Source organism: Rhinatrema bivittatum, chromosome 5 (assembly GCF_901001135.1).
Source record: "Rhinatrema bivittatum chromosome 5, aRhiBiv1.1, whole genome shotgun sequence".
Taxonomy (NCBI): domain Eukaryota; kingdom Metazoa; phylum Chordata; class Amphibia; order Gymnophiona; family Rhinatrematidae; genus Rhinatrema; species Rhinatrema bivittatum.
In genome coordinates this window covers 301456519-301483255 of record NC_042619.1, presented here as the reverse complement: position 1 = coordinate 301483255, position 26737 = coordinate 301456519, and the positions used below count along the sequence as shown (strand labels likewise).

Below are 26737 nucleotides of genomic sequence, written 5' to 3'. Positions count from 1 at the left end.
GAAGTTAACATGTGGATAAAGGTGAACCGGTAGATGTAGTATACTTGGATTTTCAGAAGGCGTTTGACAAAGTTCCTCATGAGAGGCTTCTAGGAAAAGTAAAAAGTCATGGGATATGTGGCAATGTCCTTTCGTGGATTGCAAACTGGCTAAAAGACAGGAAACAGAGAGTAGGATTAAATGGACAATTTTCTCAGTGGAAGGGAGTGGGCAGTGGAGTGCCTCAGGGATCTGTATTGGGACCCTTACTTTTCAATATATTTATAAATGATCTGGAAAGAAATACGACGAGTGAGATAATCAAATTTGCAGATGATACAAAATTGTTCAAAGTAGTTAAATCACAAGCAGATTGTGATAAATTGCAGGAAGACCTTGTGAGACTGGAAAATTGGTCATCAAAATAGCAGATGAAATTTAATGTGGATAAGTGCAAAGTGATGCATATAGGGAAAATAAATCATGCTATAGTTACACAATGGTAGGTGCTGCAACCCAAGAAAGAGATCTAGGCATCACAGTGGATAACACATTGAAATCATCGGTTCAGTGTGCTGCGGCAGTCAAAAAAGCAAACAGAATGTTGGGAATTATTAGAAAGGGAATGGTGAATAAAACAGAAAATGTCATAATGCCTCTGTCTCACTCTTTGGCGAGACCGCACCTTGAATACTGTGTACAATTCTTGTCGCTGCATCTCAAAAAAATATAATTGCGATGGAGAAGGTACAGAGAAGGGCTACCAAAATGATAAGGGGAATGGAACAGCTCTCCTATAAAGAAAGACTAAAGAGGTTAGGACTTTTCAGCTTGGAGAAAAGACGGTTGAGGGGGGATATGATAGAGGTGTTTAAAATCATGAGAGGTCTAGAATGGGTAGATGTGAATCAGTTATTTACTCTTTTGGATAATAGAAAGACTAGAGGGCACTCCATGAAGTTAACATGTGGCACATTTAAAAACTAATCGGAGAAAGTTTTTTTTTTACTCAACGTACAATTAAACTCTGGAATTTGTTGCCAGAGGATGTGGTTAGTGCAGTTAGTGTAGCTGTGTTTAAAAAAGGATTGGATAAGCTCCTGGGGAAGAAGTCCATTACCTGCTATTAATTAAGTTGACTTAGAAAATAGCCATGGCTATTACTAGCAACGGTAACATGGAATAGACTTAGTTTTTGGGTACTTGCCAGGTTCTTATGGCCTGGATTGGACACTGTTGGAAACAGGATGCTGGGCTTGATGGACCCTTGGTCTGACCCAGTATGGCATATTCTTATGTTCTTAAGAAAAAACCATGGAATGGATCAAGTAAACCAACCTCAAACTGTAACTATGCGAAGAATGTTTTAATTAGAAATTGTAGTGAGAACTTGCAAAAGGAACCATTGGCAATCCACGAACAGTCCTCATACTGTTAATCATTTGAGCTGATATTCAAAAGTACTGTGTAGACGATCCCAAAACCCATATCTACTCTTAGGGTGGGCGTCTGAACTGATCCACGGTACTACAGGAACGAAAATTAGCAGGTAAGGAATAATTTTCTTTTCCCTGTACGTACCCGGATCAGTCCAGATAGTGGGATGTACCAAAGCTTCCCTACATAGTGTGGGCCCCGGAGAGCCCTGCTCGAATGACCTAAGCGCCAAAGGAGCCAAAACCCGGTGATTGGAGATTTAAGCGATTGACGTGCAAAGGTGTGCAACGATTTCCAGGTAGCTGCTCTGCATATGTCCTGCGGTGAGTCTGCCTGGCTTTCTGCCCAGGAAGCTGCTTGAGCACGGCGTGAAAGAGCCTTGATGCCCTCTGTAGGTGGCCGACCAGCACCAACGTACACCATAGAGATTGATTCCTTTAACTAGCGAGCAATTATGGTTTTTAGAAGCCTTGTTCCCCCTTTTGGGTCCGCTCCACAGGACAAAGAGATGGTCCGATAGGCGGAATTCATTTGTAACCTCCAGATATCGAATTAGGACGCGCTTGACATTGAGCCGTCTAAGTTCTCTGGGGTCCTCGTCAAGGAATGATGGTAGTTCCACAGATTGATTCAAATGAAAGGCCGAGACCACCTTTGGCAGGAAAGATGGAAATGTGCTCAAGGATACTCCTGAATCTGTGAAACGGAGGGAAGGCTCCCTGCACGACAAAGCTTGAAGCTCCAAGATCCGGCAGGCAGAACAGATGGACACCAGGAAAACTGTCTTCAGAGTGAGGTCTTTGAGGGTAGCTCTTCTCAGCGGCTCGAAAGGAGGACCACCTAGAATCCAAACTCCTTTAGAAACCGGACTATATCAGGATGTGACGAAAGAGGAGCTCCATCCAGGTGACGGACGAGGGAACCAAGGGCTGCCACCTGAACCCTCAGGGAATTGTATGCCAACCCCTTCTCCAGGCCTCGCTGTAAGAAGGATAGTATCTGGACTACTGAAGCACAATGTGGAGATACACCTGTCGATTCACACCAGGCCTCAAAGACTTTCCACACCCGCACATAGGAGGTGGAAGTGGAAGACTTCCTAGCTTTCAGGAGAGTCGAAATAACATCCTCCGGGTAGTCCCGTCTCCTCAACCTGCGCCTCTCAAAAACCAGGCCGCAAGACAGAAGCGATCTGCCCGGTCGAAAGATACAGGACCCTGACGCAGAAGGTTGGGAAGATGTCCCAGGTGGATAGGTCCGTCCACCGTGAGGTTGACTAGGTCTGCAAACCACGGTCTTCGTGGCCATTCTGGCGCCACTAGAATTACAGGACCTTGGTGAATCTCTATTCTTCGAAGCACCTTTCCCACCAGGGACCATGGCAGGACACGTAAAGTAGGTTTCGTGGCCATGGGAGGACTAGGGCCTGTGACTGAAGAAGCGCAGAGCCTTCGCGTTCTTTTGAGTGGCCATCAGATCCAGATGGGAAATCTCCCACCGGGCGAAGAGGAGAGCCACTGCTTTCTCAGAGAGTTCCCACTCTCCGGGATCTATGTGTTGATGGTTTAAGAAATCTGCTTGGACATTGTTCACTCCTGCTATGTGGGATGCCACCAGGCGGGAGAGGTGGATGCCACTCACGACATTAACTTGTTCATCTCCTGAGAGACATGGCGGCTCTTTGTTCCTCTGACGGTTGATGTACGCTACCATAGTGGCATTGACTGAGAGTATCCTTATGGCTTGGCGATGAACTAGGGGGAAGAAACGCTTCAAAGCAAGATGAACCGCTCTGGTTTCGAGACGATTGATCGGCCACGTCGCTTGCACTGACATCCACTGTCCCTGTGCTGACTGCGTTTGACATATAGCTCCCCATCCAGAGAGGCTGGCATCCGTGGTGATGATCACTCACTGTGGGATCTCAAGACCACTCCCCTGCAGCAAGTGATCCAGACTGAGCCACCAGCTCAGGCTGTCCTTGGCAACTTCCGGCAGTGGAAGGAGTGCTTGGAAGTCCTGAGACACTGGCTTCCAGCAGGAGAGTAACGCCCTCTGCAAAGGATGCATATGCACAAAGGCCCAAGGAACCAAATCTATAGTTGAAGCCATCGAGCCCAGAACCTGGAGATAGTCCCATCCGAGAGAGTGGAGAAGCTGTAAGACTCTGTCGACCGCCCACTGGCAAAGGTCCAGGGACTTTGCTCGAATGAGCCAGTCGTCCAGGTAGGGGTGGACCAGAATCCTCTCCCTCCGTAGGGCTGCTGCCACCACCATGACCTTGGTGAAGGTGCGGGGAGCGGTTGCTAGGCCAAAGGGTAGGGCATGAATTGAAAATGTTGACCAAGGATTTTGAAGCGAAGGAAGCGTTTATGTTCCTTGAGGATGGGGATGTGGAAATAAGCCTCCGTCAAGTCCAAGGAGGCTAGGAATTCTCCGCAGTGTACCGCCGCTATTACGGAGCGTAACGTCTCCATCCTGAAATGTGGGATCCTGAGGGCCCCTGTTGACCATCTTGAGATCCAGGATTGGATGGAAGGAGTCTTCCTTTTTGGGGACGATGAAGTAGACTGAATAATGGCCTAATCCTTGCTCCTTCGGGGACACCGGGAGGATGGCACTAAGTCCATGAGCCGGTCGAGCATCTGACATACTACATGTTTCTTCACTGGGCCGCAGGGAGAGAAGAGAAACCTGTCCCTTAGGGGTCCAGCAAATTCTAAAGCGTAGCCGTGCTGTAGAATATCCAGAAACCATCGGTCTGAGGTAATTTTGACCCACTCCTCACAGAAGAGGGAGAGACGTCCCCCTATCCTGGGGGGTCAAAGAGTGGGCCAGCAATTCTTCATTGGGAAGACTTGGAAGAGGCCCCCCTGAGGGAGGCTGTCTCGAGCTGGTCTTCAACCGCGAAAGGAATGAGCCCAGGACTGCGACCGTGAGGAAGGAGGTCTTTGAGAGGCCAGTCTTGAATGTCGAAAATGCTATGTCCCTGACTCTCCGCAGGCAGCACATCACGCTGAGTGCGGCATGGGGAAAGGGAAAGTCTGGGAATAAATGAGAAGCATCCCCAGAGCCTGGCAGGAGTGGCAAAGAGAACCTCCGCTCAGAAAACAACGACTTGGCTTTTTACAAAAAGCAGAGGAATGTCGCCTTTCTGCTAGTGCTGCCCTGAGGAAGGCGGCGTCTCAGGGCAGCGTGCCGTCGTGAGGGAAAAAGGTTGGACCACCAACATTCACCCCTGGAAGTCAGAGAAGCCTGAGAAGGAAAAAGTACAAAAACTTACCAAATCTACTCTAAAAAATGCCAGGTAATACTGCTAACAGTTCTGCCTGCAAGTTTGGAAGTGACTGAGAAGCCAGAAACCCTTTTTTTTTTTTTTTTTTTTTTTTTTTTTTTAAACTTGATCCATCCAGACACTGAAAGAATTTAAAAAGGAATGAGAGAGAGAAATCTAAACTTCTATCCTGCTGTAGCTGAAATGGGGAACCGCATGTTCTGCAACCATCATCTGCTGGAGTCAGAGAAATACTGAAGGGACGCAGAGGACGCGCCAGGTTATAAGAGCACCCTTCAAGCTTTTCTCTGACTCCATCTGCTGGAAGGGAGACAACTCACTGACTGGACTGATCCGGGTACATACAGGGAACCGGCCACCAGAAATGTTGCCTTTTTAGTAACCGCAATACTGAGGCATCCACCTTTGGAACCCTCAACAGCTCAAGCGTGTCTTCAGGTAAAGGTTATAATTTATCCATTGCTCTACCAACCTTCAAGCCAGTCTCCGGAGTATCCCACTCCCTGACCACTAACTTCTTAACTGACTTATGGAAAGGAAAAGCCTTCACTGGACCTCTTAAGCCATCCATGACTGGATCCACCTCTTCCTGATCGGATTTCTTTTGCGGAACATTTATTCCTAACTCCTTAAGGACATAGAGGATCAGGGGATCCAACTCTTCCCTGTGGAAAAGAGAAACCACCTTCAGATCGCCCCCTCAACAGCCGGGGCTTTTCCCAGCCCCTCTTCCGGATCCTGTTCCATTGAAGAAGGATTCACCTTAGGAGGGTCCTCTACAGGTGAATCCCTGTCCTCTAAATCCTCAGATAGTTCGTTCGCAGCATTCGACTGTGCGGGCATACAAGGACTCGCCAAACCCTTGTAGCCCCAGTAGTCCGTAAAACCCTGGATCTATTCCTGGGTTACGGACCTACCAACCCTCCCTGCTTGAAACCACCCCACCCCACGGCTTTCCTGGCCAAATAAGCCTTGTGCAACAGGAGGACGAAATCTGATGAGAAGATTGCAAAATCATCAGAATCCTCCCCGTCCTCACCCGACTGAATTCCCCAGGCTCAAATCAGCCAGCGCCAGCAGCAGAGAGATCTCACCCTCCTCCCCCCGCAGTCTCTGAAGCAGCTATGAAAGAAGATAAAATAGCCACCATTCCCGTGCTAAATCGGAAGGGCTCCTCTGCTTCCCCTGATGCACACGAGAGCCTCCCAGGCCAGTGCTGCTTTTCCGCCGTCGCTGCAGTCATCCCCGAGCTGCCCTCTCCCCCAGAGAGACAGCGAGAACAAAAGCTGACCCGAGAGAGCCACGTGCGCACACCGCTGCACACAGTACACTTGCTGACGCACAACAAACTCTCAGCCCGCCCAGACTGTGAGTGCAGTCAGCCGCCTGAGGAGCTTAAAGCATGAGAGCCGCTGCAGCTGAGCACCTGCCAGGCTTCAGCGCTGCTCCTACTCTGAGTCGACTGATAAGAAACAAAAAATAAAGCAAACCCCCCTTTTTTTTTTTTTAATATAAACTTTACAGAAAAGACAAAAGCTATTTCACTTTAAACGAAGTGTGTCAGCACTGAGGATTTAGAGGGAACTGGCTTCAGTGTGTCAGAGGGAACTGGCTTCAGTGTGTCAGCACTGAGGATTTAGAGGGAACTGGCTTCAGTGTGTCAGAGGGAACTGGCTTCAGTGTGTCAGCACTGAGGATTTAGAGGGAACTGGCTTCATCAGATTTCTGCCCCCGGCAGATGAAGGACCGAGCAATAAGGGTCCCCAACCCCCTGCTCGTTCACCTCAGAACTATGAAGGATGGCCCCACCAGGACCTGCGAACCTTCTGGGAGGAAATCTCCAAGAAACTATCTATTCATATATATTTTTTTTTTAACCTAGTTTCCCGACTGCAGGTTTTGCACTTCTACCATCTGCTGGAGACAGAGAAATACGGAGGGCCTGCAGGTGGCACAACAGGTTATGTGCCAGTGTCAGTGAAACTTTCTCTGTCTCCATCTGCTGGAAGGGAGGCAAAACCCAGGAGAGACTGGACAGATCTGGGAAGGTACAGGGAACTTTAGTTTTACCCTTTAGGTAGTAGTTCAGCACTTTCTCTCCCCATTTCAAATGAAAACTCTGTAAAGTGCTGCAGACATCCATCCAATGAAAAAGAAACTAAAACAACAACTCACATCATGAAGGCCAAACAACTATCAGACCATCACAACTTTCAGCCATTGCAAACCTACATTTCCACTGGTGACTTGGAGAAAAGAGGCCCAGTATCCTTGCACCCATCCTCTGAGTCATTTATCCCTAGAATCTACAGGCTCTGAATCCCTGCACCCATCCTCTTGAGTATTCATTCTAGAGGTGACAGGCGCTGTATATCCCTGTGCCCATCCCTAGAAGCAGCAGACCCTGTATATCCCTGTGCCCTGCCTCTCAGTCATTCATCTCTATAGGCAACAGTCCCTATATCCCTGCACACATCCTATATAAGAACATAAGAATTGCCATACAGGGTCAGACCAAGGGTCCATCAAGCCCAGCATCCTGTTTCCAACAGTGGCCAATCCAAGTCACAAATACCTGGCAAGTACCCAAACATTAAATAAATCTCAAGCTACTATTGCTTATTAATTAATAGCAGTTTATGGATTTTTCCTCTAGGAGCTTATCCAAACCTTTTTTAAACCCAGTTACACTAACTGCTATAACCACATCCTCTGGCAATAAATTCCAGAGCTGAGTGAAAAAGAATTTTCTTTGATTTGTTTTAATGAGCTACTTGCTAAATTCATGGAGTGCCCCCTATTCCTTCTATTATCTGAGAGAGTAAATAACCACTTTACATTAACCTTTTCAATTCCTTTCATGATTTTGTAGACCTCTATCATATCCCCCCTCAGTCGTCTCTTCTCCAAACTGAACAGCCTTAACGCCGCCACCAAGATGCTCCTCTCTGTCATTGCAATATAATTTGTACCCTGGTATAGCACTGTCCCATTGGTTATCCTCCTTCCACCATGTCTCTGAGATGCCAATTAAGTCTGTGTCATCATTCACAGCTATACACGCTAATTCTCCCATCTTACTTCTTAGACTTCTGGCATTAGCATACAGACATTTCAAAATGAGTTTGTATTTACATTCTGCTTTTCAGTTGATATGGATAATTTGGAATCTTTTAGCTCTGATGAATTTTTAATTATAGGCACTTGGATTACTTTTCTTATTATTGGAACCTCACTGTTCGGATGCCCTAATTCTAATGCATCATTAGTATATTTTAAAGATACCTCCCTCCGAACCATGCGCTGCTGAGCGACTGTCGGCTTTCCCCTTTGATTTAGTTTAAAAGCTGCTCTATCTCCTTTTTTAAAGGTTAGCGCCAGCAGCCTGGTTCTTCCCTGGTTAAGATGGAGTCCATCCCTTTGGAAAACAGTCCCCCTTCCCCAAAAGGTTCCCCAGTTCCTTACAAAACTGAATCCCTCTTCCTTGCACCATCGTCTCATCCACGCATTGAGACTCCGGAGCTCTTCCTGCCTCTGGGGACCTGCGGTGGGACAGGGAACATTTCAAAGAATGCTACCCTGGAGGTTCTGGATTTAAGCTTTCTACCTAAGAGCCTAAATTTGGCTTCCAGAACCTCCCTCCCATATTTTCCTATGGCATTGGTGCCCACATGTATCACGTCAGCCAGCTCCTCCCCAGCACTGTCTAAAATCCTATCTAGGTAACGCCTGAGATCTGCTGACTTCGCACCAGGTAGGCATGTTACCAGGCGATCCTCACGCCCATCAGGCAACTCAGCTGTCTACATTTCTAATAATCGAATAACCAACTATGATGGCCGACCTAACCCTTCCCTCCTGGGCAGCAGCCCTGGGCGACACATGCTCTGTTCAAGAGGACAATGCACCACCATCCTCTGAGTCATTCATCCTTAGAGGCAACAGGTTCTGTATCCCTGCATCCATCCCCTGAGTCATTCATCCCTAGAAGCAACAGGCCCTGTGTCCCTCTGCTCATCTCCTTGGTCATTCACCCCCAGAAGCAACAAGCTCTGTATCCCCGCACCCATTCTCTGACTATTCATTCCTAGAGGTGACAGGTGCTGTATATCCCTGTGCTCATCCCCTCACTCATTCATCCCTACAGGTGACAGGCTCTGTATCTCTGCACCCATCCTATAAATTATTCATCCCTACATATTACAGGCGCTGTATTCCCTGTGCTCATCCGCTCAGTCATTCATCCCTAGAGGTGACAGGGTCTGTGTGTCCCTGTGCTCATCCGCTCAGTCATTCATCCCTAGAGGTGACAGGGTCTGTGTGTCCCTGTGCTTATCTGCTCAGTCATTCATCCCTAGAGGCGACAGGCCCTGTATCCCTGCACCTTTCCTCTGAGTCATTCATCCCTAGAGTTGAAAGGCCCTGTATCCCTGCTCCCATCTCCTGAGACATTCATCCCTAGAGGCAACAGGCTCTGTATCCTTGTGCTCATCTCCTTAGTCATTCATCCCTAGAGGTGGCAAGCTCTGTGTCCTTGTGCCCATCCCCTCAGCCATCCAGTCCTAGACGTGACAGGCTCTGTATCTCTGCTGGAACATGTACACGTATACTCACCTGCCAGCTCGGTGAATATAGGACTCGACTGACTGTGGAAAATCAAAGTTGATGACATTGGAAACATTCTGAAAATCGATGCCTCTAGCCACCCCATACTCCTTGTCTTTCCCCCTGCAAGGAAGTTTACAAAGAGGCACTTAACACAAATTGTTTTGTTCAATAACATTTTAGAATAAAGCAATAACTGGATATGTTAATCATAATATTATACTGGAGAAATTACTTACCTGATAATTTTGTTTTCCTTAGTGTAGACAGATGGACTCAGGACCAATGGATTAAGTGCTCCCTTGCTAGCAGATGGAGACTGAGTCAGGTTTCAAAGCTGATGTCACCTTAGATACACCCCTGCAGTGACCTCAGCCCTTCAGTATTCTCTTCAAAAGTCATTGTGGACATACTATTGCCCAAACTTAATTAAAACTTGATTTATAATGGATAACTGTAACAGTACTCAAACAAACAAACGATGAATCCCAGCAAGATTACAGATGCCCTGATATAGGGATTGGGCAACAGCTCACCCATAACCTCTTGGAATCGATATTCATTTCACAGATGATTCCTTGGCCCTGTTCTTGGGCAACCATGGATGGGATGCTGAGTCTATCTGTCTACACTAAGGAAAATGAAATTATCAGGTAAGTAATTTCTCCATTTCCTAGCGTGTAACCAGATGGACTCAGGACCAATGGGCTGTACAAAAGTTACTCCCGATTGGGGTGGGAGGCTGCCCTTCGGCCGGTTAGCACTGCCCTTGCAAAGGCTGCATCCTCTTGGGCCTGAACGTCCAGGCGATACAACCTGGGGAAGGTGTGTAAAGAGGACCACATCACCGCTCGGCAGATGTAGAAGGGAGACAGCAGTCTAGCTTCCGCCCAGGCTACTGCCTGAGCCCTAGTGGAATGAGCTTTAACCTAAGGTGGTAATGGCTTTTTCGCCTCTACCTAGGCTCCCATGACCACCTCCTTGATCCAGCGAGCAAGGGTAGCCCATGAAGCTGGTTCACCCTGTCTCCTTCCATCGTGAAGAACAAGAAAGCAGTCCATTTTGCACACTGGTTCCGAAACTTCCAGATACCGCACCAAAAGCCTACAGATGTTTAAATGGCGGAGGAGGCAGTATTCTTCCGTATCCTTGAGCCTATCTAGGGATGGCAATGAAACAGACTGATTCATGTGAAACTCCGAGACTACCTTGGACAAGAAGGATGGAACAGTACGAAGTTGTGATGCTCCTGGAGAGATATGGAGCAGTGGTTCCCGACATGACAATGCCTGTAGTTCTGAGATGAGACGAGCCGAGCATATCGACACCAGGAACACAGTTTTCAGGGTTACTAAGCGCAAAGGAAGACTGCAGCAGCCGAAAAAAGGCCCTGTCAAAAACTCCACAAGGAAACCGGACACCATACGGGTGGCCGGAGGCCTTCACCCCTTTCAGAGAACGGGTCATGTCATGAGGAGGCAACAGGTGGGCTCCATTTACCTCGCCCCTGAAACAGGAGAGAGCCGCTACCTGGACCTTCAAGGAGTTAAGGGGCCAGCCTTTTATTCAAGCTGTCCTGTAAAATTTCCAGAACCAGTGGGATTTTGATCATCCGAGGAGCAACATCATGTTCCTCGTTCCAGGCCTCAAGTACTCTCCAGACCCGCACCTATGCTAAGGACGTAGAGAACTTCTGCGCGCAGAGCAAAGGTGAATTACTGCCGCCGAATAGCCACACTTCACCAGGCGAGCCCGCGGCCAAATCGTAAGACAGAATTGAGACGGATATTCAGAAAGACCAGTCCTTGCTGAAGCAAGTCCCTGTGCAGTGCTGGGCACAGGGGTTCTCCACCCGGAGTCTCTGCATGTCCGCATACCATGGACGCCTGGGCCAATCTGGAGCTACTAGTAGGACTAATCCCCTGTGCCGCTCGATTCTGTGAATGACCCTGCCCAGCAGGGGCCACAGAGGGAAGGCATATAGCGAGTCCTCTTCTGGCCAGGCCTGAATGAGAGCATTGATCCCCAGGGACCATTGATCTCTTCTGCGACTGAAGAATCGGGCATCCTTCGCTTTGTGAGATGCAGCCCACAGGTCAATGGACAGGAGGTCCCAGTGATCTACCATTAGCTGAAAGGCTTTGGCTGACAACGCCCCTTCTTAAAAGGCTCAAACGGAGCTTCACACATGCCCTTAAGGACCAAGTTAAGGCTCCAGGAAGAACACACCTTACATACAGGGGGGTGTAAATGCTTCTCTCCATGGAGAAAATGTACTACGTCCGGATGCGCCGCCAGGGTTGCTCCAAGTACCTTGCACCGCAAGCAGCTCAAGGCCAACACCTGCACTCTGAGGGAGCTAAAGAACAAACCTTTCATTAGGCCTTTCTGAAAAAAGACCAAATCTGTGCCACAGAAGCTTGCCAAGGATTCACCCCCTGATCCATATACCAAGACTCAAAGACTCTCCAAACCCGGACATATGCCAAGGAAGTAGAGATCTTACAAGCTTGCAGCAGAGTAGAAATAACAACCTCCGGAAATTCCATCTTCCTTAATTGCCTCCTTTCAAATGCAAGCCGCTAGACAAAAGTGATCTGCTTGATCTGTAGACGGCAGTCCCCTAAAGCTGGGCCATCTATAGAATCTTCAGATTCTGTAGATGGCCCAGCCTCAGGGGATTGCCACTGCTAGATTGAACAGATCCGCAATCCAAGGCCTTTGTGGCCATAATGAGCCATGAGAATCACCTTCCCTGGGTGGACCTCTATTCTTCTTAGGATCTTGCCCATCAGAGGCCAGGGAGGAAACATGTGATTCAGAATATCGTGCGGCCAAGGCAGCACTAAGGCATTGATCCCTTCCACTCCGTGTTCTCTTCTACGACTGAAGAAACACAGCGCCTTGGCGTTCCTTAGGGTTGCCATCAGATCTGTATGAGGCATGCCCCATTTGCGAGAAATGAGGGTCATCGCTTCCTCCAAAAGCTTCCATTCTCCTGGATCCAACTGTTTATGGCTGAGAAAATCCACTTGCACATTTTGGACCCCGCTATGTGCGACACAGCTATCAAGGCCATATGCTGCTCTGCCCAGGACATCAGTAACTCTGCTTCCAGAGCAACTGCTTGAATCTTGGTACTTCCCTGGCGGTTGATGTAAGCCACCATTGTCGCATTGTCCAACATTGTTCTAAGCTTCAACGGCAAGAGGAAATGTGGAAAAAAGGATTTGCATTCACAAAAAAGCGGGGAGTAGCTTGCTTGTTACGGCGGTTACTACCCCAAACCAAATAAGCCTGATACTTCACTTTCAATGCATTTTCATCATAACTCTCTGCTTCAACGGCAGGGGGAATGAAGAAAAGTGGATCTATATACAGACAACAACCAAAAGGACTGAATTACATAGTCTGGGTAAACAAATAAGCATGGGTGTAGCTTGTACCACCCCATGGTACAAGTTGTTCCGGGCAAGCCACCAAAAAGACTGCACCTGGCAAACTCTGTAAGCGATAGCAGAAGGTGAAACTGCTCTGAAATCAGATCTCAGCAGGATAGCAATGCTTTCTACAGAGGTCTCATATGAGCAAACACCCACGGGACTAGCTCCAAGGTCGAGGCCATGGAACTGAGGACCTGCAAATAATCCCTGACCCTGGGCACTCGGGTCTCCAACAGGTTCCAAACTTTTAGCTGGAGAATCCGCTCCTCCGTAAGAAAGACCTTACCCACAAGGGTATTGAATCGCATGCCCAAGAAATACAGAACCTGTAAAGAGGAGAGGAACTTATTCGCCAGATTCATGACCCAACCCAAGGATCTCAACCGCTGCATACCATTTCTACTGCCTGTCTGTAAAGGTCTTCCGAATTCGCTCGAATGAGCCAATCTCCAGATATGGATGCACCAGCAGCCCCTCCTTTCTGAGGAGGGGCTGCTGGTGCGCTACCACCACCATTTATTACCTTGGTGAAAGTCCTTGGAGTAGTGGCTAGACCGAATGGGAGAGCGCAAAACTGAAAATGCTTCCCAAGGATCATGAACCTGAGATATCTCTGATGATCTCGGCATATCCCAATGTGCAAATACGCTTCCATGAGATCCAGGGAAGCCAAAAATTCCCCACTTCACACCGCCGCTATGACAGACCTGAGAGTCTCCATCCTGAAACGGGGAATCTTGAGGACTACATTCACCTTCAAGTCCAGGATTGGGCAAAATGTCTCTTCCTTCATCGGAACCACAAAATAAATGGAGTACCTTCCCATCTCCCCCTCTTCCTGGGGGACGGGAACGATGGCCCCCAGCATTCTTAGCCTTTGGATAGTCTGTTGAACAATAAGTTTCTTTGCTGGACAAACACAAGGGGATACCATGAACAGGCTTCTTAGCGGTCGGGCAAATTCTAAAGCATAGCCTTGCTCTATCACGCTTACAACCCACTGGTCCAACATGATCTTGACCCACTCCTCGTAAAAATGGCTGGAACTGAGGAGAGGGTTGGCCTTGCTTCATTGCATGGATTTGGCACGCTAGGCCCTTCACTGGAGCCCTCTCAGTTCACTCTGCATCCATGAAAGGACTGGGACCAGGAATGAAACCTCCCCGAAGTCTGCTTCTGGCCTGCGCCCGGAGCCCTGCTCTGACAGAAACGCCTTTGGCCTTGAAAGCGAACTGGCATAAAACCCTTTGGCCCTTTAGGCTTGTCTTCTGGTAGCTTGTGCACCTTATCTCCAAGCTGCTTTATCAACTGCTCCAAGTCGTCTCCAAAAAGAAGCACTCCAAGCTGAGCCTTTGAAGAAAGGAAAATTAGTTCTTACCTGATAATTTTCGTTCCTGTAGTACCACGGATCAGTCCAGACTCCTGGGTTTTGCCTCCCCTTCCAGCAGATGGAGTCAGAGAAGTTTTCAAACAAACTCTGCCTTATATCCTAAGGTGCCACCTACAGTCCGGCAGTATTACTCAGTATCAAAGCAGAATGGTACAAAAACCAAACTAACTATATACAACAACACTTTAACAAACTGGCTCATTAAACCCACACGGGAACAGAACCTGTAGAAATCCACTGAACCAATCAAAAGATCTGCAGACTAAAAAATAATCAGAATGCTGAATGAGCGGACTCTCCTTTTCCTCTATGCCACTTACCCGGGATGGTATCCGGAGAGGCGCGCTCTAAGCACACCTTCAAATCCTCCAGACCCCGGTGACTGGACATCTAGTCTGTAATGCCTTGCAAAGGTATATAAAGGCTTCCATGCAGCCGCCCTACAAATCTCTGTGGTGAGACTTGTTGGCATTCTACCCAAGATGTTGCTTGCGAACGGGTAGAATGTGCGCGAAGACCAACCAGTAGGGGTCTACCACGCAGCAAATATGCTAAACTTATAGCTTCCTTCAGCCATCGAGCAATAGTATTCTTTGATGTCATATTACCTCTCTTTAGACCACTCCACAGCACAAAAAGATGGTCGGACAAACGAAAAGCATTTGTAACTTCCAGATAACGCAGCAAAGCTCTGCAAACATCCAGTTTCCATAAATCTTTAGAAAAAGCATCCAACTGGGCCACATCTGGGCAAGATGGGAGCTCCACCGACTGGTTCAAGTGAAAGGAGGAAACTACCTTTGGCAGAAAAGAAGGAACCATCCGCAAGGAAATCCCAGAATCAGAAATTCGTAAAAAAGGCTCTCTGCAAGACAATACGTGAAGTTCTGACACCCTACGAGCAGAAGAACATAAGAACATAAGAACATAAGAAATTGCCATGCTGGGTCAGACCAAGGGTCCATCAAGCCCAGCATCCTGTTTCCAACAGAGGCCAAACCAGGCCACAAGAACCTGGCAATTACCCAAACACCTAGAAGATCCCATGCTACTGATGCAATTAATAGCAGTGACTATTCCCTAAGTAAACTTGATTAATAGCAGTTAATGGACTTCTCTTCCAAGAACTTATCCAAACCTTTTTTGAACCCAGCTACACTAACTGCACTAACCACATCCTCTGGCAACAAATTCCAGAGATTTAGGAATCGCTACCAGAAAAATCACCTTTAACGTGAGATCTTTCAGCGTTGCCCTTTTTAGAGGCTCAAAGAGCACAGCACATAGAGCTGTGAAGACTAAGTTCAGGTTCCAAGAAGGACAAGGGTGTCTGACTGGGGACCGCAAATGCTTCGCTCCCCAAAGAAAACGAGCCATATCCGGATGCGTCGCTAACACTACTACCTGAATTGTACCGCTTAAACAACCAAGAGCTGCTACTTGAACCCTGAGGGAACTACAAGATAAACCCTTCGATAGCCCGGCTTGCAGGAATCCCAAAACATCGGACACAGGCGCTCGGGTTAGAACCACCACGTGTTCCACGCACCAAGATTCAAACACTCTCAATACCCGGACATAAGCCATGGAAATAGATGTCTTGCGTGACCTCAAAAGCGTAGCCACTACCGCGTCAGAATATCCTTTGCTCTTCAATTGCCACCTCTCAAAAGCCATGCCGCTAGACAAAAGTGATCCACCTCTTCGAAACAGATGGGTCCTTGACGAAGAAGAGACAGGAAGTTCCGAAGACGTAGAGGCTCCGCCATGGTTAGATTGAGCAGATCCAAAAACCATGGTCGTCTTGGCCACTCTGGAGCTACGAGAATCACCTTTCCCAGGTGTAGCTCGATGCGCCTAAGTACTTTGCTGATCAGAGGCAAAGAAGGAAATACATAAAGCAGCACGTTGGTTGGCCAGGGAAGAACCAGGGCATCTACTCCTGCTCCTGTCTCCCTGCAGCGACTGAAGAAGCGCGGGGCCTTGGCATTCCTGAACATCGCCATCAGATCCATGCTGGGTGTGCCCCATGTGTCGCATATGAGCTGAAAAGCTTCATCAGCCAACTCCCACTCCCTGGGATCGAGACTGTGACGACTGAGAAAGTCTGCCTGAACGTTGTTGACGCCGGCTATGTGGGACGCTGCAATGCTGACCAGATGCTTCTCCACCCAGTGTATCAACTGTTGAGCTTCGAATGCTACTGGCTGGCTTTTGGACCCTCCTTGGCGATTGATATACGCCACCGTGGTCGCATTGTCGGGCAGAACCCTGACATACTTGCCTTGGAGGAATGGAAGGAAAGCTTGTAACACCAAATACACTGCTCTGGTCTCCAGACGATTGATCGACCACTGAGATTCTTCCTGGGACCATTGTCCCTGCGTCGATCTCCCCAGACAAACTGCCCCCCAACCGGATAGGCTGGCATCCGTGGTAATCACTGTCCACTCGGGCACCTCCAAAGGGGACCCCGCGGGTTCAGTTGTTTGAACAGAGCCACCAATCAAGACTGGACCGAGCCGCTTCCGTAAGGGGCAAAGGCAGATGAAATTGCTCGGAGACTGGGTTTCATCGCGAAAGCAACGCAGACTGTAAAGGACACATATGCGTGAAGGCCCAGGGCACCATCTCAAGAGTAGAAGTCATCGAGCTGAGTACCCGTAAGTAATCCCACACTCTGGGAAGACTCTTGGCCAATAAGTCTCGTACCTGACCTTGCAGTTTGGAAATTCGATCCGTGGTAAGGAAGACTCTCCCTCGTTGTGTATCGAATAGGGCCCCTAGGAATTCCAAAGACAGGGTGGGAACCAGACGACTTTGTCTAGGTTGACCACCCAACCTAGTGACCTCAGTTGCTGCAGCACTCTGCGCACCGCCAAATGGCAGAGCATTTCCGGCTTCGCTTGAATCAGCCAGTTGTCTAAATAAGGATGGACCAAGAGCCCCTCCCTTCGGAGGTGCGGTGCCGCCACCACTACCTTGGTAAAGGTCCTGAGTGCGGTGGCAAGCCCGAAAGGAAGAGCTCGAAACCAAAAATGACGACCCAGCACCGAGAACCGAAGATATTTCTGGTGGTCGGTCCCAATGTGAAGATAATAATGGACCGTAGCGTCTCCATGTGAAAGCGGGCTACTCTGAGGTATCAGTTGACTCGCTTCAAATCTAGAATGGGCCGGAAGGTCCCCTCTTTCTTGGGCACCATGAAGTAAATGGAATAACGCCCTTTTCTTCGCTCCGCTGGAGGAACTGGCGTAACGGCGGTGAGCTGGAGAAGGTACTGCAGCGTGTCCTGTACCACCCTGCGCTTCTCCTCGTATCTGCATGGAGAGACTAGAAATCGGTCCTGAAGGCACCATAGAAAACCTAAAGCGTAACCTTGCCTTATCACTGTGAGGACCCACTGGTCCGACGTCAACCTGGCTCATTCCTCGTAAAACAGGGACAGTCTTCCCCCTACAGCTGGCACCGAGGAATGGGCCGGTGCTCCTTCATTGCGAAGATTTGGCCCCAGGGGCAGACTGGGAATTTCCGGTTCTGCCAAAGCATTGGCCTCGAAAGGGCTGAGCCCAGGACTGTTGCTGACTGGTAGTCTGATGAAAGGAAGAACCTGGAGCCTTTGATGGACGAAATCTCTGATTCCTTCTGAATCACGCCCGTGAAGAAAAAGAGCCCCTGGACTTGGGCCTGTCCTCTGGCAAACGATGGACCTTATTCTCTCCAAGGGATTGGATCATATCTTCCAGGTCATTACCAAATAATAACGTGCCCTTGAAAGGTAAAGAACCCAGCTGAGCCTTGGAGGAAACATCCGCAGACCAGTTTCGCAACCACAGAAGTCTGTGGGCCGAGATCGCCAAGATCATAGATCTGGCTGAAGTCCGTAAGAGATCGTAAAGTGTATCAGCACTGTAAGCGATCGAAGCTTCCAGATGCCCCACCTGCTGGGCTTCTTCCTCCGAAAGACCGGTGGCCTGCAACTGCTGCACCCAGCTAAAGCCAGCTCGTAATGAAAAACTGCTTTACATCGCCGCCTGCACTCCTAGTGCCAAGACCTCAAAACGCCGCTTGAGCTGCAGCTCCAACTTTCTATCTTGCAGGTCTCTTGAGGGCTGTTGCTCCCATAACCAGGATGGCAGTCTTTTTGGTGACAGTGGACACCGCCGCGTCCACCTTGGGCACACGCAGCAGATCTAGAGCTTCCTCCAGCAGAGGAATAGCATATCCATAGCTTTGCTAACCTTCAATCCCAGATCAGGAGTATTCCATTCTCTGAACAGCAAGTCCATCATGGAGAAGTGAAAGGGAAAAGACGTAGCCAGGCCCCGCAGGCCCAACAACACAGGATCCATAGCCCCCAGCAAGGACTCCTCTGGCAGCACCTCGAGACCAAGCTCCCCGAGAATGGCGGGGATAAGCAGACCCAACTCCTCTTTGCTAAAAGCCAGACCACTAAACTAGAACAAAGGGGAAAGCCGACAGTCGCTCAGCAGCGCATGGTTCTGAGGGAGGTATCTTCAAAGTATACTAATGATGCATTAGAATTAGGGCATCCCAACAGCGAGGTTCCAATAATAAGAAAAGTAGTCCAAGTGCATGTAACTAAAAACTCACCGGAGCTAAAAAATTCTAACGTATCCAGGTCAATTAAAAAGCAGAATGAAAATACAAACAAAAAACAAACTTTGAAATGTTTGTATGCTAATGCCAGAAGTCTAAGAAGTAAGATGGGAGAATTAGAATGTATAGCAGTGAATGATGACAGACTTAACTGGCATCTCAGAGACATGGTGGAAGAAGGATAACCAATGGGAGAGTTCTATACCGGGGTACATATTATATCGCAATGACAGAGAGGAGCACCCGGGAGGAGGTGTAGTGCTTTATGTCTGGGATGGCATAGAGTCCAATAGGATAAACATCCTGCACGAGACTAAATGCATAATCGAATCTTTATGGATAGAAATCCCTTGTGTGTTGGGAAAGACTATAGTGATAGGAGTATACTACCGTCCACCTGGTCAAGATGATGAGATGGACAGTGAAATGCTAAGAGAAATTAGGGAAGCTAACCAAATTGGTAGTGCGGTAATAATGGGAGATTTCAATTACCCAAATATTTACTGGGTAAATGTATCATTGGTACATGCTAGAGTGATAAAGTTCCTGGATGGAATAAATGACAGCTTTATGGAGCAATTGGTTCAGGAACAGACGAGAGAGGGAACAATTTTAGATCTAATTCTCAGTGGAGCACAGGATTTGGTGAGAGAGATAACGGTGGGGCCGCTTGGCAATAGTGATCATAATATGATCAAATTTGAATTAATGACTGGAAAGGGGACAGTAAGCAAATCCATGGCTCTCATGCTAAAAACTTTCAAAAGGGAAACTTTGACAAAATGAGAAAAATAGAAAAAAACAGAAAGGAGCAGCAACAAAGGTAAAAAGTGTGCAAGAGGCGTGGTCATTGTTAAAAAAATACCATCTTGGAAGCACAGTCCAGATGTATTCCACACATTAAGAAAGGTGGAAAGAAGCCAAAACGATCACCAGCATGGTTAAAAGGGGAGGGTGAAAGAAGCTATTTCAGCCAAAAGATCTTCATTCAAAAATTGGAAGAAGGATCTAACAAAAGAAAATAGGATAATGCATAAGCTAGGCAAGTTAAATGTAAGACATTGAGATAAGACAGGCTAAGTGAGAATTTGAAAAATTGGCCGTAGAGGCAAAAACTCACAGTAAAAACTTTTAAAAATATATCTGAAGCAGAAAGCCTGTGAGGGAGTCAGTTGAACCGTTAGGTGATCGAGGGGTTAAAGGGGCAATTAGAGAAGATGAAGCCATCGCGGAAAGATTACATTATGTTTTTTGCTCCAATTTTACTGAAGAGGATGTTGGGGAGATACCTGTATCAGAGAAGGTTTCATGGGTAATGATTCAGATGGACTGAACCAAATCACGGTGAACCTAGAAGATGTGGTAGACCTGATTGACAAACTGAAGAGTAGTAAATCACCTGGACCGGATGGTATACACCCCAGGGTTCTGAAGTGACTCAAAAATGAAATTTCAGACCTATTAGTAAAAATTTGTAACCTATCATTAAAATCATCCATTGTACCTGAAGACTGGAGGGTGCTAATGTAACCCCAATATTTAAAAAGGGCTACAGGGGCAACGGGAAACTACAGACCAGTTAGCCTGACTTCAGTGCCAGGAAAAATAGTGGAAAGTGTTCTAAATATCAAAATCACAGAACATATAGACAGACATGGTTTAATGGAACAAAGTCAGCATGGCTTTACCCAAAGCAAGTCTTGCCTCACAAATCTGCTTCACTTTTTTGAAGGAGTTAATAAACATGTAGATAAAGGTGAATCGGTAGATTTGGATTTTCAGAAGGTGTTTGACAAAGTTCCTCATGAGAGGTTCTAGGAAAAGTAAAAAGTCATGGGAAAGGTGGCGATGTCTTTTCATGGATTACAAACTGGCTAAAAGACAGGAAACAGAGAGTAGGATTAAATGGACAATTTTCTCAGTGGAAGGGAGTGGGCAGTGGAGTGCCTCAGGGATCTGTATTGGGACCCATACTTTTCAACATATTTATAAATGATCTGGAAAAAAATACGACAAGTGAGGTAATCAAATTTGCAGATGATACAAAATTGTTCAGCTTAGTTAAATCACAAGCAGATTGTGATAAATTGTAGGAAGACCTTCTGAGACTGGAAAATTGGGCATCCAAATGGCAGATGAAATTAATGTGGATACGTGCATGGTGATGCATATAGGGAAAAATAACCCATGCTACAGTTACACAATGTTAGGTTCCATGTTAGGAGCTACTACCCAAGAAAGATCTAGGCGTCATAGTGGATAACACATTGAAATCATCGGTTCAGTGTGCTGCGGCAGTCAAAAAAGCAAACAGAATGTTAGGAATTATTAGGAAGGTAATGGTTAATAAAACAGAAAATATCATAATGCCTCTGATCGCTCCATGGTGAGACTGCATCTTGAATACTGTGTTCAATTCTGGTTGCCGCATCTCAAAAAATATATAGTTGCGATGGAGAAGGTACAAAGAAGGGCGACCAAAATGATAAAGGGAATGGAACAGCTCCCCTATGAGGAAAGACTAAAGAGGTTAGGACATTTCAGCTTGGAGAAGAGACGGTTGAGGGGGGATATGATAGAGGTTTTTAAAATCATGAGCGGTCTAGAATGGGTAAATGTGAATCGGTTATTTACTCTTTCAGATAATAGAAAGACTAGGGAGCACTCCATGAAGTTAGCATGTGGCACATTTAAAACTAATCGGAGAAAGTTCTTTTTCATTCAACGCACAATTAAACTCTTGAATTTGTTGCCAGAGGATGTGGTTAGTGCAATTAGTGTAGCTGCGTTTAAAAAAGGATTTTAATAAGTTCTTGGAGGAGAAGTCCATTACCTGCTATTAATTAAGTTGACTTAGAAAATAGCCACTGCTATTACTAGCAACAGTAACATGGAACAAACTTAGTTTTTGGGTTCTTATGGCCTGGATTGGCCACTGTTGGAAACAGGATGCTGGGCTTGATGGACTCTTGGTCTGACCCAGTATAGCATGTTCTTATGTTCTTATCTCCTTCCACAATATGAGAAACCCTTCCAGTCCTGCTGCTGCTGGTCAGAGTCCACATCCAGCCCCAGCGGAGGCTTGACCTGCTGGTCCTGCTCCCCTGGGTCAGAATCCTGACTGGAGGACTCTGTCAGTAAGGGGGGACCCTGTCCGTAATGGGCACTTAGCTTTTGACAACCTCGAGACCCCCTTAAGCCTGGATTGCTTCCATTATTTGACCTTGGACCCACTGAGGAAAATTTACTCCCAGCCTGCTGCTTCCCTGGCTTTAAAAGCCTTGTGAAGTAATAAAATGAACTCCGAGGAGAAAGAGGAAGAGGAATCTGAAGCCCCCTCGGGGCTATCCTCCGTTGCAGGTGAGGCATGCTGCAAAGCTTCACTCCCCCTGGGAAGTCTTTGCTGAGGAGAGAGAGGAGGCGGCAGGATCCCCTTCCCCATCGCTGCTCACGTAGCTGCCCAAAAAGATCCCAAAATGGCCTCCGTTCCCGCGCTCAGCGGGAACGGATCAGCCCCAGAAGCCCCCCGATGTTCCTACTGCCGTAGGAGCTCTGCAAATTGCGTTTAAAACAATTTTCAGGGCACCGGAGGATCCCTCCCCCAGGTGAGGCAAGCCGAACACAGACCGTCTCTGGAAAGACGCTGAGCACCGCAGCATTGGGCAGGGAGCAGGAGTGGCAAAAAAAGCAAATTTAAACAAAGAATAATGGCGCTGAAAAAAAGGAAATCTCGGCAAGACAGAGAGGGAAGGGAGAGCCGCAGCGCCGTAACACCAATGGTCACAGAACAAAACTTTTTTTTTTTTTTTTTACTTCAAAAACTTGCCCAGCAGTGGTCCAAGGTCCTGATCTTGTTGGGGTGAGTGAGCCGGGCTCCCCATCACCCGCTGAGCTGCTAGATGTTAGCAATAGGGCCCTCAACCCTGTGCTGCAGCTGCCTCAAAGACCAGGGAGGATGGTCCCCTCAGGACCTCACAACCCCCTGGGAGGCTAAAGACAGAGCTGTCTTTTTTTTTTTTTTTTAAACCAAAGTATAATTTTTTTTTAAAGTACAAACTCTCTAACCCTAACTAAAATCCGTTTAAAATCCTAAGCAATCAGCACAGACTGTAGATTTTGCACCTCCACCATCTGCTGGAGACAGAGAAATACTGCCGGACTGTAGGTGGCACCTTAGGATATAAGGCAGAGTTTGAAACCTTCTGTCTCCATCTGCTGGAAGGGAGGCTAAACCCAGGAGTCTGGACTGATCTGGGTACGTACAGGGAAATGTCTGCCGACCAATTCCACAACCACAAGTGTTTTCTAGCTGATACCGCAGAGAACATTGACCTAGAAGAGGTGCAAATAAGATCATACAAAGTGTCGGCTGCATAGGCTACCGCTGCTTCTAAGCGCTCCGCTTGTTCAGATTCCTGGGGTGAGAGATCCCTGGCACCTTGTAGCTTCTGCACCAATTTCAGACTTGCCAAAAGCATAAAACTGCTGCACACTGCAGCATGGATGCCCACAGCAGACACTTCAAAAATCCTTTTGAGGTACATCTCGAGGTTTCTGTCCCATAGATCCTTCAGAGATGCCACCCCAGCTACTGGAATGGTGGTTCTCTTGGTGATCGCCGACACAGAAACATCCACCTTTGGCATATTCAAGAGCTCCAGGGTCTCCTCAGGCAAGGGATGAAGCTTATCCATAGCCCTGCTAACCTTTAGATCAGCCTCCGGAGTGTCCCACTCCCTGACCATCAACTGCTTGATCTTTCTATGAAGAGGAAAGGTCCTAGCCAGCCCCTCAAACCAGCCATGACTGGATCCACTGTGTCCTGGTCTGGCTCCTCCTATGGAATCACTATTCCCAGCTCCGCCAGGACATGTGGGATCAGAAGACCCAGTCCTCTCTCCGAAACAGACGTATGACCTTCAGATCATCGCCCTCTATAGTGGGAACCTTCCCCGGTTCCTCCTCCTGATCCGGGCCACTGTGGGGAGGAGGGTCACCGAGAGGCAATTCCCCAGAGGGTAGCTCCTGGTCGGACTCTTCAGAGGAAAGGTCATCTGCAGCCCTCTGCGCTGCTGTACCTCTAACCATATGACTCCTCGTAGCCCCTGGCAGCTCCAACTGGGCAACTTTCTGGGTGGGTTCCCCGGGGCCCTGCCCCTGGGACAGCAAACTTTTGCCTCTACTGGCCACATAAGCCTCATGCAATAACAGAATAAAATCCAGGGAAAAATACAAAAGACCACACAAATCCCCTCCCAGTGGATCAGGGCTCCCCCCCGGATGCCCCTCTGAGGCCCCCTGGGCCTCCTCTGGGCTCGAAACAGCCAGTGACTATGCTGGCGGGAAATCCCTTTCCCCTGACGCCTTCTCTTCTGCAGCTACGAAAGTTTTTAAGAGGGCCACCATTCCCGCGCTCAAAGGGAACGGGTCGTCAGCGCCTTGCCAAGCAGCGGCCAACAACCAGGGCTGCGCTGCTTGAAGGATGCCGCCAGAGAGCCCCACGACGAGCCCTCCCCACCGGGGAGGCAGCAGGAACATTGGCCAAGTTTAGAAAGCCATGTGCAGCGCTCCCCACACTCGGAGCAGCAGCTGACATGCAGCATGGCCGGCGCGACTGAGATCGTGCTATAGATGCCAGCGCTAACAAAAAGAGGAACGGGAGCTGCAGGACCAAAGCGGCTTAGACACCCCACCTGCGTTCGCTCCCAGCAATGGGCGAGAGCCAGCAAGCACCAGCAACTGCTTCAGAGCTGCAAAGTGCTTTGCCTGTTTCTTCCGTCTTCACTTTTTTTTTTTTTTTTTTAACTTTACAAACAAAAAAGAAAAGGACTACTTTCCCGAAGAAGGTGGCAAAGGCTTCCCATGATCCTCACTGAAGGGAAGGGAGCCGGACTACCAGCTGTCACCGCCAGCATCCCAGAGTGCAAAACTGGGGTTCCCTACCCCTGCTCGTTCGCAACCTGCTAACAGGAGGGATGGTCCCACCAGGACCTAACAACCTCCTGGGAGGAAAATCACAACTTTCTTCTTTTTTTTTTTGGTTTAAATTTTTGCTCAGGTACAGATCAGCAAGTTTTGTACCACCTCCATCTGCTGGAGTCAGAGAAATACTGAGGAGATGCAGATGGCACACCAGGTTAAGAGGCGGTGCCTGCAAAACTTTCTCTGTCGCCATCTGCTGGAAGGGAGGCAAAACCCAGGAGTCTGGTCTGATCTGGGTACGTGCAGGGAAACTGTTCCTTTTTCTCCAACATAAAATGGGGCAGAAAAAGTCACTCATAGAAAGGCCACAGTACAGGAAAGAAGTAGTATAAGCTTTCTGTGGATGGATTGTGAAAGAAAAATGTAAGCAGCACTCATAGTCCCTTGGCAAAAGATAGAAATGCTTGGTTGTCCATGCCCTGACAAGCAACACCTAAGGTCCAGGCAAAGTGCAATACTGAAAATAGTTCAAAAAGAAGCATAACCCATAGAAACATGATGGCAGAAAAAGACTGTATGGCCCAGTCTTTTCCACTGGGCGGCTGTTCTATGCATCCATCACCCTCTCTGTAAAGGAATATTTCCTAAGATTACTCCTGAGTCTACCCCCTTTTTTCCCTCACATCATGACCCCTTATTCTAGAGCAGTGGTTCTCAACCCTGTCCTGAGGATCCCCCAGCCAGTCGGGTTTTCATGATATCCACAATGAATATGCATGAGAGAACATTTGCATGTTATGGATGCAGTGCATGCAAAGTTTCTCTCATGCATACTCATTGTGGATATCATGAAAACCCGACTGGCTAGGGGGTCCCCAGGACAGGGTTGAGAACCACTGTTCTAAAGCCTCCTTTCCATTGAAAAAGGCTCACCTCCTGCGCACGGAAACCTTTGATATATTTGAATGTTTTTATCATATCTCCCCTATCTCGCCTTTCCTCTACAGTGTACATGTTTAGATCTTTAGGTCTCTCCCCATTTGCTTTAGAATGAAGACCACTCATCATTTTAGTAGCCACCCTCTGACCCACTCCATCCTGTTTACATCCTTTTGAAGGTGGGGTCTCCAGAATTGTACAGAGTATTCCAAGTGAGGTCTCACCAGGGACTTATACAAGGGTAATGTCACCTCCTTTTTCTGCTGATCATTCATCTCTCTATGCAGCAAAGCATCTTTCTGGCTTTTACCATTGCTTTATCCACCTGTTTGGCCACCTAAAGATCATCAAATAAAATCACCCCCAGATCCCAGTCTTCCTTTGTGCTTGGAAGAATTTCACCTCCAATATTGTACCTTTTAAGTTTTTTAATCCTAAATACATTACCCTGCATTTTTTTTTAGCATTAAATCTTCTCTTTCTGCCACAGGGTTATGCTGTAGTATGTGATAACATACTATAGGCTGCACAGGATAGACTTCAAGGATGGCCAAAACCTGCAACACTAGCGAGTCGCCTGCAGTGACAGGACCAAAGGCAGTGCATAGAGAGGTACCCAAGCAACAGATTCCACAAGGGCTCCCTGCGTATGTGTACACATGCAATCTTACGTTTCTCCTCTTCCTGCTTTCTTAATCTTCTTTTTCCGACCTGTTGGCTCAGCCAGAATATGCTCGTCAGTTGCAATGATATAATCGTAGAAGCCCTGGTTAAACTGGCTAATGATGTGACACCTGGAGAAAAATAAGAAGCAGCCATGAACTATACAAGCACATACCTGCTTGGTCCCCCCATGGGATGCTGGTTGCATGGGAACAATGCCTAAGTAGAAATGCAACAATAAGGGCTGCTGCTACTCATCAACATTTGGGTCATGAGAACAATCTAATAGGTGGCCAATAGGAAAAAGCCCAATTATGACGATTTACAGATTTCAGGGCTCTTGGGCTCCACCTATAAATGGACACAGAATGGGCTGGAACGAAGAATTACATTACAAGTTCCCAAAAAGCCAACAGAAGATAATTAAGAGTTCATGGAGTAAAT

The 26737-nt window shown here is 47.7% G+C and overlaps 1 protein-coding gene across 2 annotated transcripts in view; it reads right to left on the bottom strand.

The window, feature by feature from the left end:
- Positions 1-26737, bottom strand: part of DDX56 (DEAD-box helicase 56) — a 103688-nt gene that overhangs the window by 38140 nt on the left and 38811 nt on the right. For both annotated transcript variants that reach the window (XM_029604182.1, XM_029604183.1), the window contains 2 exons: positions 26302-26424; positions 9326-9439 (listed from right to left, as the gene is read on the bottom strand). In XM_029604182.1, the coding sequence (XP_029460042.1) occupies positions 9326-9439; positions 26302-26424 (237 nt within the window). The remainder of the gene's footprint in view (positions 1-9325; positions 9440-26301; positions 26425-26737) is intronic.